This window comes from Bos mutus, chromosome 4 (genome assembly GCF_027580195.1).
Source record: "Bos mutus isolate GX-2022 chromosome 4, NWIPB_WYAK_1.1, whole genome shotgun sequence".
Lineage (NCBI taxonomy): Eukaryota > Metazoa > Chordata > Mammalia > Artiodactyla > Bovidae > Bos > Bos mutus.
Window position 1 is genome coordinate 22148600 of NC_091620.1, and position 15150 is coordinate 22163749.

At 38.6% G+C, this 15150-nt stretch overlaps 1 protein-coding gene across 2 annotated transcripts in view; it reads right to left on the reverse strand.

Moving 5' to 3' along the window:
* Window positions 1-1113: 1113 nt before the first annotated feature.
* The window catches only part of AKR1D1 (aldo-keto reductase family 1 member D1), a 50326-nt gene continuing 36289 nt past the window's right edge, over window positions 1114-15150 (reverse strand). For both annotated transcript variants that reach the window (XM_005897686.3, XM_005897685.3), the window contains 4 exons: window positions 11969-12078; window positions 9690-9855; window positions 3109-3191; window positions 1114-1156 (listed from right to left, as the gene is read on the reverse strand). In XM_005897686.3, the coding sequence (XP_005897748.1) occupies window positions 1114-1156; window positions 3109-3191; window positions 9690-9855; window positions 11969-12078 (402 nt within the window). The remainder of the gene's footprint in view (window positions 1157-3108; window positions 3192-9689; window positions 9856-11968; window positions 12079-15150) is intronic.

Here is a 15150-nt window from a genome sequence, read left to right on the forward strand (position 1 = left end):
AAAGAGCTCTTTTGCCCTGTGAGAATGACTTAATATGAATAAAATAGATTCCTCTGGGTGGATTGAAAATAGGTACATCTCTACTATGGAATTCTAATAATCTTTTTATTCACTTAAAAATTTACATACAATAAAATTATCAGTATTCTTTTGAACTTGCTACTTTCTCAAAATTCAGTTATCCCAATAACTTTCAAAGTCTTAAGTTTAATGAATTTACAAAGCCTCTTCTTTCAATACATTTCCTAACACTTTCTTTTTATATGTCTTATTTTGAAATAATAGTCTGTGGACTACTATATAAAACAGAGTTTTATTTCTATTGGTTGTCTCAAGTCACTTTGCATAATGGCGGTTGTATAATGAATGGGGGCAAGAGTGATAGGCAGTGGTATCATAAATCACTAGCTTGTTGAAGCTCAGGTCCTTTAAAGCATGCAAGAGAGAACCACCAATTATCCATCTCTCAAGCTGGATAAAAGCTACACAAACACACTGGATGGAAACAGACAACAACCAAATCAGTATGGCTTTGTTAACTGCTCTGGTGTTAAATTAGCTCTCTCTCTCTCTTTTTAAAGATTTTACTATACTTAGCCCTCTCTCCCTACTCAAGATAAGGTGAAGCACGTCCTTGTTAATAGTGCATGTGTGGATCTTAACTTGACTGTGTCTATATTACAGTCAGTGGCTCAAATCATCAAGCCCACTGCCAGCACACTGGCATGGTCTAGCTCTCTATCCTCTTCTTGCCCTGTTAACAGCTGAAGAACTCAGACTATCCACGACAACAGTATCCAAATTCATGAGTTATTATCCTCATATGTTACTTCTGAAGTCTTCTCTAAAGCCTAATGTTTTTCTGTCTGAAACCCAGAAGACATTGATTTAATAAAACATTAGCTGATAATTTCCAACAGTTATTTCAATAGATTTAAACCTCCTCCCAGCCCCACATAGTTAAATCAAAGTCGCTAACACTACACACAAGTTAAATATCTCTATCACCACTTGATCTGAGGATAGTAAGCCATTTCCACGGCTGGAGCAACCACCAACCCAAAGTCCTAGCACACGTAGAAGGGAAAATATCTGCTGTGGAGTTCTCTGAAGTCAGTATTCATCATGGAATGGGTATTCGGGATGGTCACACCACCTGCCAAAACAATTCCCCCAAAGGGAAAAAGTTCACTTCTAAAGTTGCACGTCTGTGTGTATTACTAGCATCTTTTGATAATTTTGCCAACCACTCCCTCTTTTCTCTTACTCATTACATTTATATTTTGTGCCCAGCTTCTGCCCATGGTTCCTCTCAAGCCAGTGCCTTTTACTGAAGCCCCAGATAGCACTCTGGTGTAGGTGTGTGTGTGGAGTAGGGGGTGGGTAGAGGAAGGCTGTGTGTGCATGTGTGCTCAGTCATGTCCAAATCGTTGCATCTCTTTGGACTGTAGCCCACCAGGCTCCTCTGTCCATGAGATTCTTCAGGCAAGAATAATGGTGAAACAGTCTATAAAAGGACTGCAGTGTGTGCGCCTGTCCTGAAACACCTAAGATTTAGTTCTCTGTAAGTATTATGTGCTTTAAATTGTCAATAAAATATTAAACAAAACCAAAAAGGCTCTCAAAGCTCACCCAGATGAAAAATAGAACAGTGGCCCAGCATTTCTAAATGATATATTTTTAAAATCAATCTTTGTTTCTCCTTGCTGATTTTTCTAGTTATTTCCTGGTGCAATGAGTTATTTTCGCAGTGTTGTTAGAACTAGGTATTAAAAATGTCAAATGTCAAACCAATTAATGTCACCAACCAACTGTAAAAATAGCAGCACATTGGTGGATTTGCTTCTCTTACTATCTCTTTTTAATTTAGATATTTATTACATAGAAATAGTTTATCTTTGAGATCTGTTAGTTAACCTATAAATGTTTGTTAGTTACATGTTTGTGTTTACTTTTTTGTTCTTGAGGCTAGGAGGTGCTTTTTGATGTCAATTAATTTCTTCCCCTGGAAAAGTCACATTAGAAAGCTGTTTTATTAATTCAGAAATTGATTTAGAAATTCAGTATCAGCATAGTCAGCAGTTTCTGACTTATGAAAAATAGTGAGACCAATAAGTAAGTGCCCAAACTATATGAACCATCTTAATTAGCATTTTAAAAATACTCACTTGAAGAGAAGATTGTAAAAAGATTAGTATCCATATGATTTTAAGAACTGGAAATACTAATGAATAATGATTAAGCAAAAAAGGTATGTGTGTATACAAATATATACATGTATATATGCATGAACTATATTCATTTTTAATTTTTAAGGCTCTGTAATATTCAGAGATTAAAGGGTTATTTCTGTTGATAGGTGAACTTGGCTACACTTTGAAGGAATTTTTCTGTTGGAAGTCAGGCAATTTCCCTGGTGGCTCAGACGGTAAAGCGTCTGCCCACAATGCAGGAGATCTGGGTTCCATCCCTGGGTTGGGAAGATCCCCTGGAGAAGGAAATGGCAACCCACTCCAGCACTCTTACCTGGAAAATTCCATAGATGGAGGAGCCTGGTGGGCTACAGTCCATGGGGTCGCAAAGTGTTGGGCATGACCGAGCAACTTCACTTTCACTTTCTTTAAAGTCAGGCAATAGGTAAACCAAATACTCCAACTCTTATAGGCAAACATTTGTCTAAAACTCAAGTTTCTTGTTTCCCAACTTGGTGCTGTTTCTCCTACACTCTCATGCCTCTTTCCCAAGAATTGTTCTTGCTGACAGCTTTGCTCTAATTTGTGCCCACTTTGATTTTTAAGGAAGAAATAAATATGTTGTTTGAATATGCCACCATTGTATTAACATATGAACACAGTGACTTATTTCTCCTCACTGTCTTTAGCCTGTTATGCCTTAACGTAACCAATGGAAATGTCCTAAATGCCAGAAGTCTTCTTTTAAATAAAAATGCAGGTTTGTACGAAGTTCCTAATCCAATACATGCTGCCCACCGACCTTTACCCTTGTTCCTTCTATGGACATGGGCCTGATTTCTAAGAGCCTGTTGGTTGACTCTTGACAACCCAGCACCACTGGGCAGAAACTGATTCATGATCCCCCAGAACTCACATGAGCATTTCCACAAAGCGGATGTTTTTATTTAAGGCTTCAATGTCCTTCATTTCTTCTTCAGTGAAAGAAAAGTCAAAGATCTGAAATAACAGAAACAAAAAAACAGACATTTGGAATAGTAGAAGATGAGTCAAGCTTGGGATCAGGGAGAGGGGCCAGCAGTGAGAGCCCTTCAAAGATTATGGACATCTCTGCAAATGTCCTAAAGGAACTAGGCAGATGCTGGGAGGCCATCCCACCTATGGGGAGCTGGAATTCTTCTTGCCCTTGGTCTTTAAGACAATCCTGCTGGGGACATCTTGCAATAAATTTCAGGTGTTCTGAAACAATATGCATTCAGAACATTTCCTGAAATTCTAGAAGTAAGGAATTCTTACTACTTTGGTATAAGATGCTGAGCTTTTGATTCTGGACAGTGATCTTCATACACTTTTTTTTACAAAAATATTCCCTGGTCTCTAAATTTGCTTATGTATTTTTTTTAACTTTTAATTTGCTTTATTTCATCCTGTTAATCCTTTCATCACTTTTAATGTCTCTTCATCTACCTTTTAATTCTAATTACATTTTCATTGTTTTATTTTCTTTTTAGCTTATAGACTTTATACCTTGGTTTTATGATGGTCCATTATGAACATTTTAATAGTTTGTTTTAGCTTATTTTTATTTTTAATGCTTGGTTTATCTGTTTACAATCTATCTTCTATTACTTTTGTATCTTTCTAAAAAGCTTTTATTTTAGTAATTTACATTAATAAATTTTAATTATGTAATACATAAATATATGTAAAGAAATGAAAGACTTCTTTGTAAATGAAAGACTATAGAAGTACATTGACATTTATGGAGTAAAAAAACCAAAAGTGCCTTGATATCCACCACATCAGTCCTAGTCTCCTTCCTACAGATTCCTTCCAAACATTGAGCACACCAAGAGCAAAATGCAATAATTGTATCATATTTTTATCATTCTGCAGCTTTATCTCATTCGCATAATATGTCTTGGTGATTTCTTCTGCCAAAATATACAGACTGACTATCTAGCCACTGCATCCATCATATAGATGTGTATGATTTACTTCGTCACTTCCCCAAGGATCATTTCCAAGTGGTCTTTTCAGAGCATTCTTTCCTTTGATTATTTATTATCCAAGTATTAGAGTTTATGATATTGTATAAGGAATTTTATTATAACATAAAACAGTCATGAAGAAATCACTTAAAAAATAAATCCTTACAAGCTTCCTTTCTTCTTAACACCTTCCCCCACTGAGAGTGGCTATCTGTCACATGACATCACCTCCTTTAGCACAGGAAAAGGGATGGCGCTCAGGGGACCAATCAAGGTATCTTGTTCATTGGACACTGATTATTATGAGGGTAGCAATGACCCATAAAGGGACAAGCAGGGATTGATAGAGATAGAAGCCTTTCTCTGTGATTGTCCTTACTAAACATGAGTAATAGATTAACCTGGACTGTGTGTGCTACCATATGGAGAAAGGGGGTGGGGAGAACTCAGTCCCTTTATAAATCATTTGAATAGATGTGTCCAGTCATGTCTGATCTATCCATGAATTTTCCAGTTATGAGAATCAGTAAATTGTATCTTTTTTTTCTTTGGTAAGTTTGAATTGCATTCCTTCATGTGGTAGCAAAAAAGCCCGGAAGATAATTATCTGATATGGATGTCTTCCCACATCGGTATTTATATTTTCACTTCAGTATTTAAAAATGGCTATAAAGACACACATACTATGTAAATTCATTTATATGACATTCTAAGAAATGCAAACTAGTCTTTAGGGATAGAAAGCAAATCAGTACTTGGCTTGGGCTTGGGGACCAGGAGGGATAGATTCTAAAGGGGCCTAAAGAGACTGTTGGAGATACTAGAGATCTTTATTCCGCTGATTGTGGTGGTTTCATGGTGTGTACATATGTCAAAACTTTTCCAATGTTACGCTTTATGTTCAGCTCATTGCATTTCAATTTAACCTCAATAGAGTTCTTTAAAAAAGAAAAGTACATAAAAATGGCTATATAATCTTTCATTGTACAAATAAATAATAATTTGTTTTTTAAGATCCTACTGAAAATTGTTTCCAGTCTTTTTTTTTTAGCTGATAAAATATGCTGTAATAAACATCTGTATACATGCACATAAACATGCAAATGCATCTATAGGAAAAGATTGTCAGGTCAGTGGAGATATAGATATATATATATAGATATATATATTTGAAATTTGATGGAGCTGGAAAAAGATCTTTCTCCAAATCTTACATCAATTAGTATTTCTGACAGCATTATATGAAACTGCCTGTTTTCCCACATATTTTCAGCATTCTGATTATTTCCCTATCTGAGGGGGTAAATACTGTCCCATTTTTATCTTTATGAGTAAGACAAAAAACAACTTACTTTTGAGATTTTAATTATCAACTGATGGGTAATGATTAACTTTACATGGTACTTTCCTATAGCTGCATTTATTAATACCTAGCAGTTATTCTTTGGAAGAAGCATGATAAACTAATTACTCCATTCTCTAGTGACATGTTTTCTAATCTATAATTTATAATGCTGGTTACAGATTACTTATAGAGGAAATAAAGGAGGTTGGCATTCATGGCAAGAGTGAACATCAACATTCTAGGAATCAGCGAACTAAGATGTACTGGAATGGGTGAATTTAACTTGGATGACCATTATATCAACTACTCTGGTCAGGAATCTCTTAGAAGAAATGGAATAGCCATCATAGTCAACAAAAGAGTCCAAAATGCAGTACTTGGATGCAGTCTCAAAAACGACAGAATGATCTCTGTTCATTTCCAAGGCAAACTATTCAATATCACGATAACCCAAATCTATGTCCCGACCAGTAACACTGAAGAAGCTGAAGGTGAACGGTTCTATGAAGACCTACAGACCTTCTAGAAAGTGAAAGTGAAAATGAAGTCGCTCAGTCCTGTCCAACTCTTTGCGACCCCTCGGACTGTAGCCTACCAGGCTCCTCTCTCTATGGGATTCTCCAGGCAAGAATACTGGACTGGGTTGCCATTTCCTTCTCCAGGGGAACTTCCCAACTCAGGGAATGAACCCAAGTCTCCTGCGTTGCAGGCAGACGCTTTAACCTCTGAGCCACCAGGGAAGCAAGATCTTCTAGAACTAACACCCAAAAAAGATGTCCTTTTCATTATAGGAGACTGGACCGCAAAAGTAGGAAATCAAGAAACACCTGGAGTAACAGGTAAATTTGTCCTTGGAGTACAGAATGAAGCAGGGCAAAGGCTAATAGAGTTCTGCCAAGAGAACGCACTGGTCATAGCAAACACCCTCTTCCAGCAACACAAGAGAAGAATCTACATGTGGACATTACCATATGGTCAACACCAAAATCAGATTGATTATATTCTTTGCAGCCAAGGATGAAGAAGCTCTATACAGTCAGCAAAAACAAGACTGGGAGCTGACTGTGGCTCAGATCATGAACTCCTTCTTGCCAAATTCAGACTTATATTGAAGAAAGTGCAGAAAACCACTAGATCATTCAGGTATGACCTAAATCAAATCCCTTATAACTATACAGTGGAAGTGAGAAATAGATTTAAGGGACTAGATCTGATAGAGTGCCTGGTGAACTATGGACAGAGGTTCGTGACATTGTACAGGAGACAGGGATCAAGACCATCCCCAAGAAAAAGAAATGCAAAAAAGCAAAATGGCTGTCTGAGGAGGCCTTACAAATAGCTGTGAAAAGAAGAGAAGTGAAAAGCAAAGGAGAAGAGGAAAGATATAAGCATCTGAATGCAGAGTTCCAAAGAATAGTAAGGAGAGATAAGAAAGCCTTCCTCAGCGATCAGTGCAAAGAAATAGAGGAAAACAATAGAATGGGAAAGACTAGAGATCTCTTCAAGAAAATAAGAAATATCAAGGGAACATTTCATGCAAAGATGGGCTCAATAAAGGAAAGAAATGGTATGGACCTAACAGAAGCAGAAGATATTAAGAAGAGGTGGCAAGAATACCCAGAAGAACTGTACAAAAAAGATCTTCATGACCCAGATAATCACGATGGTGTGATCACTCACCTAGAGCCAGACATCCTGGAATGTGAAGTCAAGTGGGCCTCGGGAAACATCACCATGAACAAAGCTAGTGGAGGTGATGGAATTCCAGTTGAGCTATTTCAAATCCTGAAAGATGATGCTGTGAAAGTGCTGAACTCAATATGCCAGCAAATTTGGAAAACTCAGCAGTGGCTACAGGACTGGAAAAGGTCAGTGTTCATTCCAATCCCAAAGAAAGGCAATGCCAAAGAATGCTCAAACTACCGCACAATTGCACTCATCACACATGCTAGTAAAGTAATGCTCAAAATTCTCCAAGCCAGGCTTCAGCAATATGTGAACCGTGAACTTCCAGATGTTCAAGCTGGTTTTAGAAAAGGCAGAGGTGAAGTAAGCCAGAAAGAAAAACACCAATACAGTATACTAACGCATGCATATGGAATTTAGAAAGATGGTAACAATAACCCTGTGTACGAGACTGCAAAAGAGACACCAATGTATAGATCAGTCTTATGGACTCTGTGGGAGAGGGAGAGGGTGGGGAGATTTGGGAGAATAGCATTGAAACATGTATAATATCATGTATGAAACGAGTTGCCAGTCCAGGTTTGATGCACGGTACTGGATGCTTGGGGCTGGTGCACTGGGACGACCCAGAGGGAGGGGAGGGGAGGGAGGAGGGTTCAGGATGGGGAACACGGGTATACCTGTGGCAGATTCATTTCGATATTTGGCAAAACTAATACAATATTATAAAGTTTAAAAATAAAATAAAATTTAAAAAATAATAATAAAAAATAAAATAGAGTGTATATATAACTGAATCACTTTCCTGTATAGCAGTAACTAACACGACACTGTAAATCAATTATACTTCAATAAAAAAATAACTATGACAAATATTTTAAAAAAAAAAAAGAAAAGGCAGAGGAACCAGAGATCAAATTGCCAACATCTGCTGGATCATCGAAAAAGCAAGAGAGTTCCAGAAAAACATCTATTTCTGCTTTATTGACTATGCCAAAGCCTCCGACTGTGTGGATCACAATAAACTGTGGAAAATTCTGAAAGAGATGGGAATGCCAGACTATCCTACCTGCCTCCTGAGATATCTGTACGCAGGTTAAGAAGCAACAGTTAGAACTGGACATGGAACAACAGACTGGTTCCAAATCGGAAAAGGAGTATGTCAAGGCTGTATATTGTCACCCTGCTTATTTAACTTATATGCAGAGTACATCATGAGAAATGCTGGGCTGGAGGAAGCACAAGCTGGAATCAAAATTGTTGGGACAGATATCAATAACCTCAGATATGCAGATGACACCACCCTTAAGATAGAAAGTGAAGACGAACTAAAAGCCCTCTTGATGAAAGTGAAAGAGGAGAGTGAAAAAGTTGGCTTAAAGCTCAACATTCAGAAAACTAAGATCATGGCATTGGTCCCATCACGTCATGGCAAATATATGGGGAAACAGTGGCTGACTTTATTTATCTGGGCTCCAGAATCACTGCAGATGGTGATTTCAGCCTTGAAATTAAAAGACACTTACTCCTTGGAAGGAAAGTTATGACCAACCTAGACAGCATATTAAAAAGCAGAGACATCACTTTGTCAACAAAGGTCTGTCTAGTCAATGCTATGGTTTTTCCAGTGGTCATGTATGGATGTGAGAGTTGGACTATAAAGAAAGCTGAGTGCTAAAGAATGAATGCTTTTGAACTGTGGTGTTGGAGAAGACTCTTGAGAGTCCCTTGGACTGCAAGGAGATCCAACCAGTCCATGTTAAAGGAGATCAGTCCTGGGTGTTCATTGGAAGGACTGATGTTGAAGCTAAAACTCCAATACTTTGGCCACCTTATGGGAAGAGCTGACTCCTTTGAAAAGACCCTGATGCTGGGAAAGATTGAGGACATGAGGAGAAGGGGACAACAGAGGATGAGATGGTTGGATGGCAACACCGACTCAATGGACATGGGTTTGGGTGGACTCCATGAGTTGGTGATGGACAGGGAGGCCTGGCGTGCTGTGGTTCATGGGGTTGCAAAGAGTCAGACACAACAGAGTCTGAACTGAACTGAACTGGCATTCATAATGTCTAAATGATCATCTTCAATAATTTTCAAATTTGTCCCCAATTTTTTCTAGAGCTATTAAGAAGGTGGAAAGTTGACTACTATGAATTTCAAATTTTATACCTTCTATTCCTGCTGTGCTGGCAGAGAAGGGAGAAGGTTGTGTCCAGAGTCAATAGGTAAGGAAACAAGAAATAAAGGAGCTAGACTGCATAGAAGCAGCAAAGCAATCCCTGAGTTACTAGGAACTATTACAATTTCAGCTAAAATTAAATCCAGACATGGGTGGAATGGGTTGAGGAGTTAGTATAAAATAACATATGAAGTCATTGCAGCTTTCTTATTGATCTGAACAGAAAATTCTCTTAAAAAAAAAAAAACAATACAAAACACTGGTTTTTACACTTCCAGAAGCAATTCTCTTACTTGAAAGTTTTCTTTGATCCTTTCAGGGTTAAAGCTTTTAGGAATGACAACCACTCCTCGCTGGATGTTGAAACGCAGAACAACTTGAGCTGCTGTTTTATTGTACTTTTTCCCCAGTGCATTTAGAAATGGATCCTTTAGCAAAGGTGGGGAAGAGACATTCACCCTTAAAAAAAAAAAAAAGAATTCAAGACATGTATCATATTTAGGCTGAGTAATGAAATTAAAAGATGCTTACTCCTTGGAAGGAAAGTTATGACCAACCTAGACAGCATATTAAAAAGCAGAGACATCACTTTGTCAACAAAGATCCATCTAGTTAAGACTATGGTTTTTCTAGTAGTCATGTATGGATGTGAGAGTTGGACTATAAAGAAAGCTGAGTGCAGAAGAATTGATGCTTTCAAAATGGGGTGTTGGAGAAGACTCTTGAGAGTCCCTTGGACTGCAAGGAGATCCAACCAGTCCATGCTAAAGGAGATCAGTCGTGGGTGTTCACTGGAAGGACTGATGTTGAAGCTGAAACTCCAATACTTTGGCCACCTGATGCGAAGAGTTGACTCATTTTAAAAGACCCTGATGTTGGGAATGACTGAAGGCAGGAGGAGAAGGAGACAACAGAGGATGAGATGGCATCACTGACTCAATGGACATGAGTTTGGGTGGACTCCGGGAGTTGGTGATGGACAGGGAGGCCTGGCATGCTGTGGTTCATGGGGTCGCAAAGAGTCAGACACAACTGAATGACTGAATTGAACTGAACTGAATGAGAACCCATGGTTAACCAATCACCCTCCTCCTCTGACAATCCCCCCACCTTCACCTGGTAACCTATCCAAAACACTCAGGTCATCTGTAACCAAGTTCTCTGAATGCAGAGTATTCAGAAGACTAGTGGTTAGTATGGGAAGATCAAGACAGGCAGATTCATAGACCTGCCTCTTCCAGAGTGCTCAGTCATGTTCAACTTTTTGAGGCCCCTTAGACTGTAGCCTACCAGGCTCCTCTGTCCATGGAATTTCCCAGGCAGGAATACTGGAGTAGGTTGCCATTTCCTCCTCTAGGGGATCTTCCTGACCCAAGGACTGAATCCACATCTCATGCATCTTCTGCATTGGCAGGCAGTTCTTTATTACTAGCACCACCTGGGTATCCCACTCTTCCAGAGGGTAACTAATACTAATATTTCTTTGGCGGATCTTATAGAGAGAATGGAGTTGGAAGTAGGCACACAGGGAAAGGCAAGAAAACTGAAGGAGAAGCAGAGGCACAACTCTTAAAATCAGAGTGGAAATTTTCCTACTTAAGTCTGTGGAAGAGATCACAGTAGAAGTATTGCCACTGAATACAGAGATTCAAAAAATTCAAAAATTTGAGAATATGGCTGAATATTACTCTGGCAGGTAATAATCAAGGTACTGGTAGGCAATTTCATAGGTAGAGTCTAAGTGATTATTACACTTCAATGAGGAAGGTTTTGTTAGCTGTAATTTGTATATGTGAAGAATGACTTGAAGAGATTGTTACTTCCTTAAGATCACACAGATGAATAGTCATTTCAGTCAAGCAATTTACATTAGCCTAATACTCCAAAGGAAATATACTTACTGAGGAGACAGACTGCATTACTTACTGTCAGGAAGCATTTAACAGGAGGCTTCCTGTGTACTGTTTTGGATCTGTCAGGAATCCTCTGTTCCTTATTAATTAAGAGGAGAGGCAAGCCTCTCCTGGGGCTGAGGAATCCAGGCATTTCCTTTGTTAGTTTTTCAATACGGTGATAAGTACCCTCTTCCTTCTTATGAACCATACAGTGAAAGTGATTGTTTACAACTCTCTCTCTCTTTAATGTGGATTGCCTATGTTTTGTAAGTCTGGAATTTTAATCTTTATCTTTGTTGAGAATAATTACCTTGTAAGACAGTGTATATGCCCACACCATGTTGATTAAAACACCTTTGTTCCATCAGAGCTTTGGTCCCCATGTCTTGCTTTCTCTCTCTGTCTCTCTCAGGCTAATCCTTTGGAGTCCAGAGATGCATCATGCTCATTCTCCTGCCCAGGCTTCTAAGACCCTCTTGAGAAGGCGCACTGTGCCTTCACCCTGCTCGAGAGGGTGTCAGGTGCCTTCGTGAGTGACGCAAGCCCTGTGTCAAAGGGCTGTATTGGTTTTCTGCATAAACCAAGGAATATCAGCCTCTTTCTCTCTCTCTTTTCCTTTCTTATCATCGACTCCGGACCATCAGGTTCCGGTCCATTAAAGGACCACAACAACTTACCAGGATGGATTTCTACAGGTTCCCAAAGGGCTGTATGCAACAATGACAATGTCATGTTGTTGGCAAAATTTCAAGAGTTTTGGCTGGGTGAAATATGGATGGCACTCAACCTATGTGGTTGGAGAGCAGAGCACAAAATTAAGGACTTGTGGATGAATGCAATTTTATATAGATTTTAATAATTCAACAAAATCGGTTGCAAAGTAGTATGGATAGTGAGGCAAATCTTAAATATTTTTCCCAAAAAAGAAGTTTACATTGTTTATATATGAGTGAGGTGAAGGAAGACAAGATTAGTGAGGTCACTATCTATGGGTTAATCCTAAAATAACTGGGAAACAAATTCAATTTTTACAGCTATCATTCTTTAAAGCTATAAGTGAATGGACTTGGTTCCTTATAGTAAATATTCTAGCAAATACAATTTTCCATAACAGACACATAGTCTCAAGTTCACATTACAGTCTTGGTAAATAGAAGTGACATGTTGCAAAAGCCCTCTATCCCTCACTATCATTTAAGAACATTTTCACAAGAGTAGAGTGTGTATAAAATAAATTTAGAGATGCATTTTGTCTTCTTGGTGGAGAGTTCTTTACAGCACTAAATGTAGACCTACTTTCATTTCCTGTATCTTATTGACAACATTCCTGCACTAAAAACACTTGTGTCAACAAAAGTTCTTCTCTAAGCTTCTTCTTAAACACTATGGTAGCTTTTGACCTATTAATTTCTTTTCTTTTTAATTAAAATCAACCAAGGCTTAATTAAAAATTTTAAGTATATAATTATGATTTTCACTACCTGGAATATTAAATACTTGACAAGTTACATTTCTAGAAGGCACAAGAAAATGCTATTGATAAAGTAGAAAGGTAAACCAGAGGTCTTAGAGGTGAGTCTTTTTTCCTTTATCTAATTTGACAACCTTTTTTTTAACTCCCTATCAGTTTCTCCTATTTCTTCTCTTTCCCCTTTGTTGTTGTTCAGTCACTAAGTTGTGTCCAACTCTTTGTGCAGACCCCATAGACTGCAGCATGCCAAGCTTCCCTGTCCTTCACTATCTCCCAGAGTTTGCTCAAATTCATGTCCATTGAATCGGTGATGCTGTCTAACCATCTCATCCTCTGTTGCACTCTTCTCCTCCTGCTCTTAATCTTTCCCAGAATCAGGGTCTTTTCCAATGAGTCGGCTCTTCCCATTGGGTAGCCAAAGTATTGGACTTTCATCTTCAGCATCAGTCCTTCCAATGACTATTCAGGGTTGATTTCCTCTAGGATTGGCTGGTTTGATCTCTTTGCTGTTGTCAGGACTCTCAAGAATCTTCTCCAGCACCACAATTCAAAATAATCAATTCTTTGGCACTTGCCATCTTTATGGTCCAACTCTCACATCCATACACAACTACTGGAAAAACCATAGCTTTGACTATACAGATCTTTATCAGTAGAGATGTCTCTGCTTTTAAATATGCTAAGTTTATCATAACTTTCTCTTCAAGAAGGAAGCTTCTTTTAATTTCATGGCTGTAGTCACTGTCCACAGTGACTTTGGAGCCCAAGAAAACTGCTTCAAATTTTTACCCTTCTATTTGTCAGGAAGTGATGGGATTGGATTGCATGACCTTGGTTTTTACTAATGTTGAGTTTGCCCCCTCATTATCTTGACCTCTCCTTTTCCCTAAGACACTCTTTGGGAACATTTTTTCATTCTAAAAAGTGACACATAGTGTCCATAGTACAGTAGACCCTAGGTATCTATGTAGGATTGGTTCCAGAACACCCCTCAGCAAACACCAAAATCCTCAGATGCTCAAGTCCATTCTGTGAAATGGTGTACTACAGTGGGTCCTCCATATTTGCACCCAGGGATATGAAGGGTGGTCTGTTTCCTTCCCTTATCCTCTTCCACTCCTAGCATCACTCTCCCCCTTTAATATCTTTCCCATTTTTCATCTTATTGTCACACTAATGTTTCCAAACACATTTTAAATCATGTCACTCCATTGCTCAAAGACTAAGTATGAATTCCTTAATTTCATCCCTGCCTGATTGTTCCAAACACATTTAGTTTTCCCCATAGAGACTCCTTTCTAATCAGGTTGGAGTCCTGTTACCTGTCTTTGGCCTAAATAAGTATATTCACATGTGTATATAGCATATGTATTTACAACAGTCTTTGGAAATTCTGTAGTTTTAGATAGATATCAGAATCTTGCAAGGTAAAGATAAGAAGCTGGACAGAATCCATGAAGGAAAATAGCAAAAGTCCTTTCATTAATTAACCCCAACCTCTTCTGTCTTTCCATGAAAAACTGCACTGAATTTTCTCTTCATTGTGGAAGACACTCAACAAATATTTATTAATTTCTGTGTCAGGACATTTGTGACTTAGGCACAGTGAATAAGATCAGGAAAAATGGAAGAATTTGGAAATTTTCCTTACTACTTCCTTTCTCCCTTCCTTCCCTCCATCCTTCCTTACCTCCCTTCTTTCCTTTGTTCCTAGAGTTATGTGTTGGAACTGTGTATGAAATGAAACCGCTTGAGAGAGATCCACAGTTCCCTTTGAATTGGACTGGGAGAGCACTGCTTGACCCTAGGAAGACTTTCAGACTGTCTAAGCCAGGGGCAGAGCCCAGAGGGATGTTACTCCAGATGAATGCCACAGTGAGTACTAAGGAAACTTGGATTGCTCAGGCTCTGAGAATGAGTACTGAGTGAGCTTATATTTTGTGTCAGTTTGTTCATGAAATCAATGAAAAGTACAAATATTTGCAAACTTTATGTTAGATTTGGACTGGTGGGAAAATTCTCTGGAGCAGGAAATAGCAACAGATTCCAGTATTCTTGCTGGGATAATCCCATGGATAGAGGAGCCTGGCAGGCTACAGTCCTTGGGATCTCAAAAGAGTTGGAGGCAACTCAGCCACTCAACAATAACAGTATCGGGAAAGTTAGTTATGAAATACGTTAATTTTGAATTATGCAAGACCTTCGGATATGTATCCCTTGTATATGAAATGTGTCCACTCTGTCCCCATGGACTATAGCCCGTCAGGCTCCTCTGTCTATGGAATTTTCCAGGCAAGAATACTGGAGTGCATTGCCATTTCTCTTAATCTTCTTAGAGAAGATTCCTTCTCCAAGGGGTCTTCCCAACCCAGGGATCAAACTCGTGTC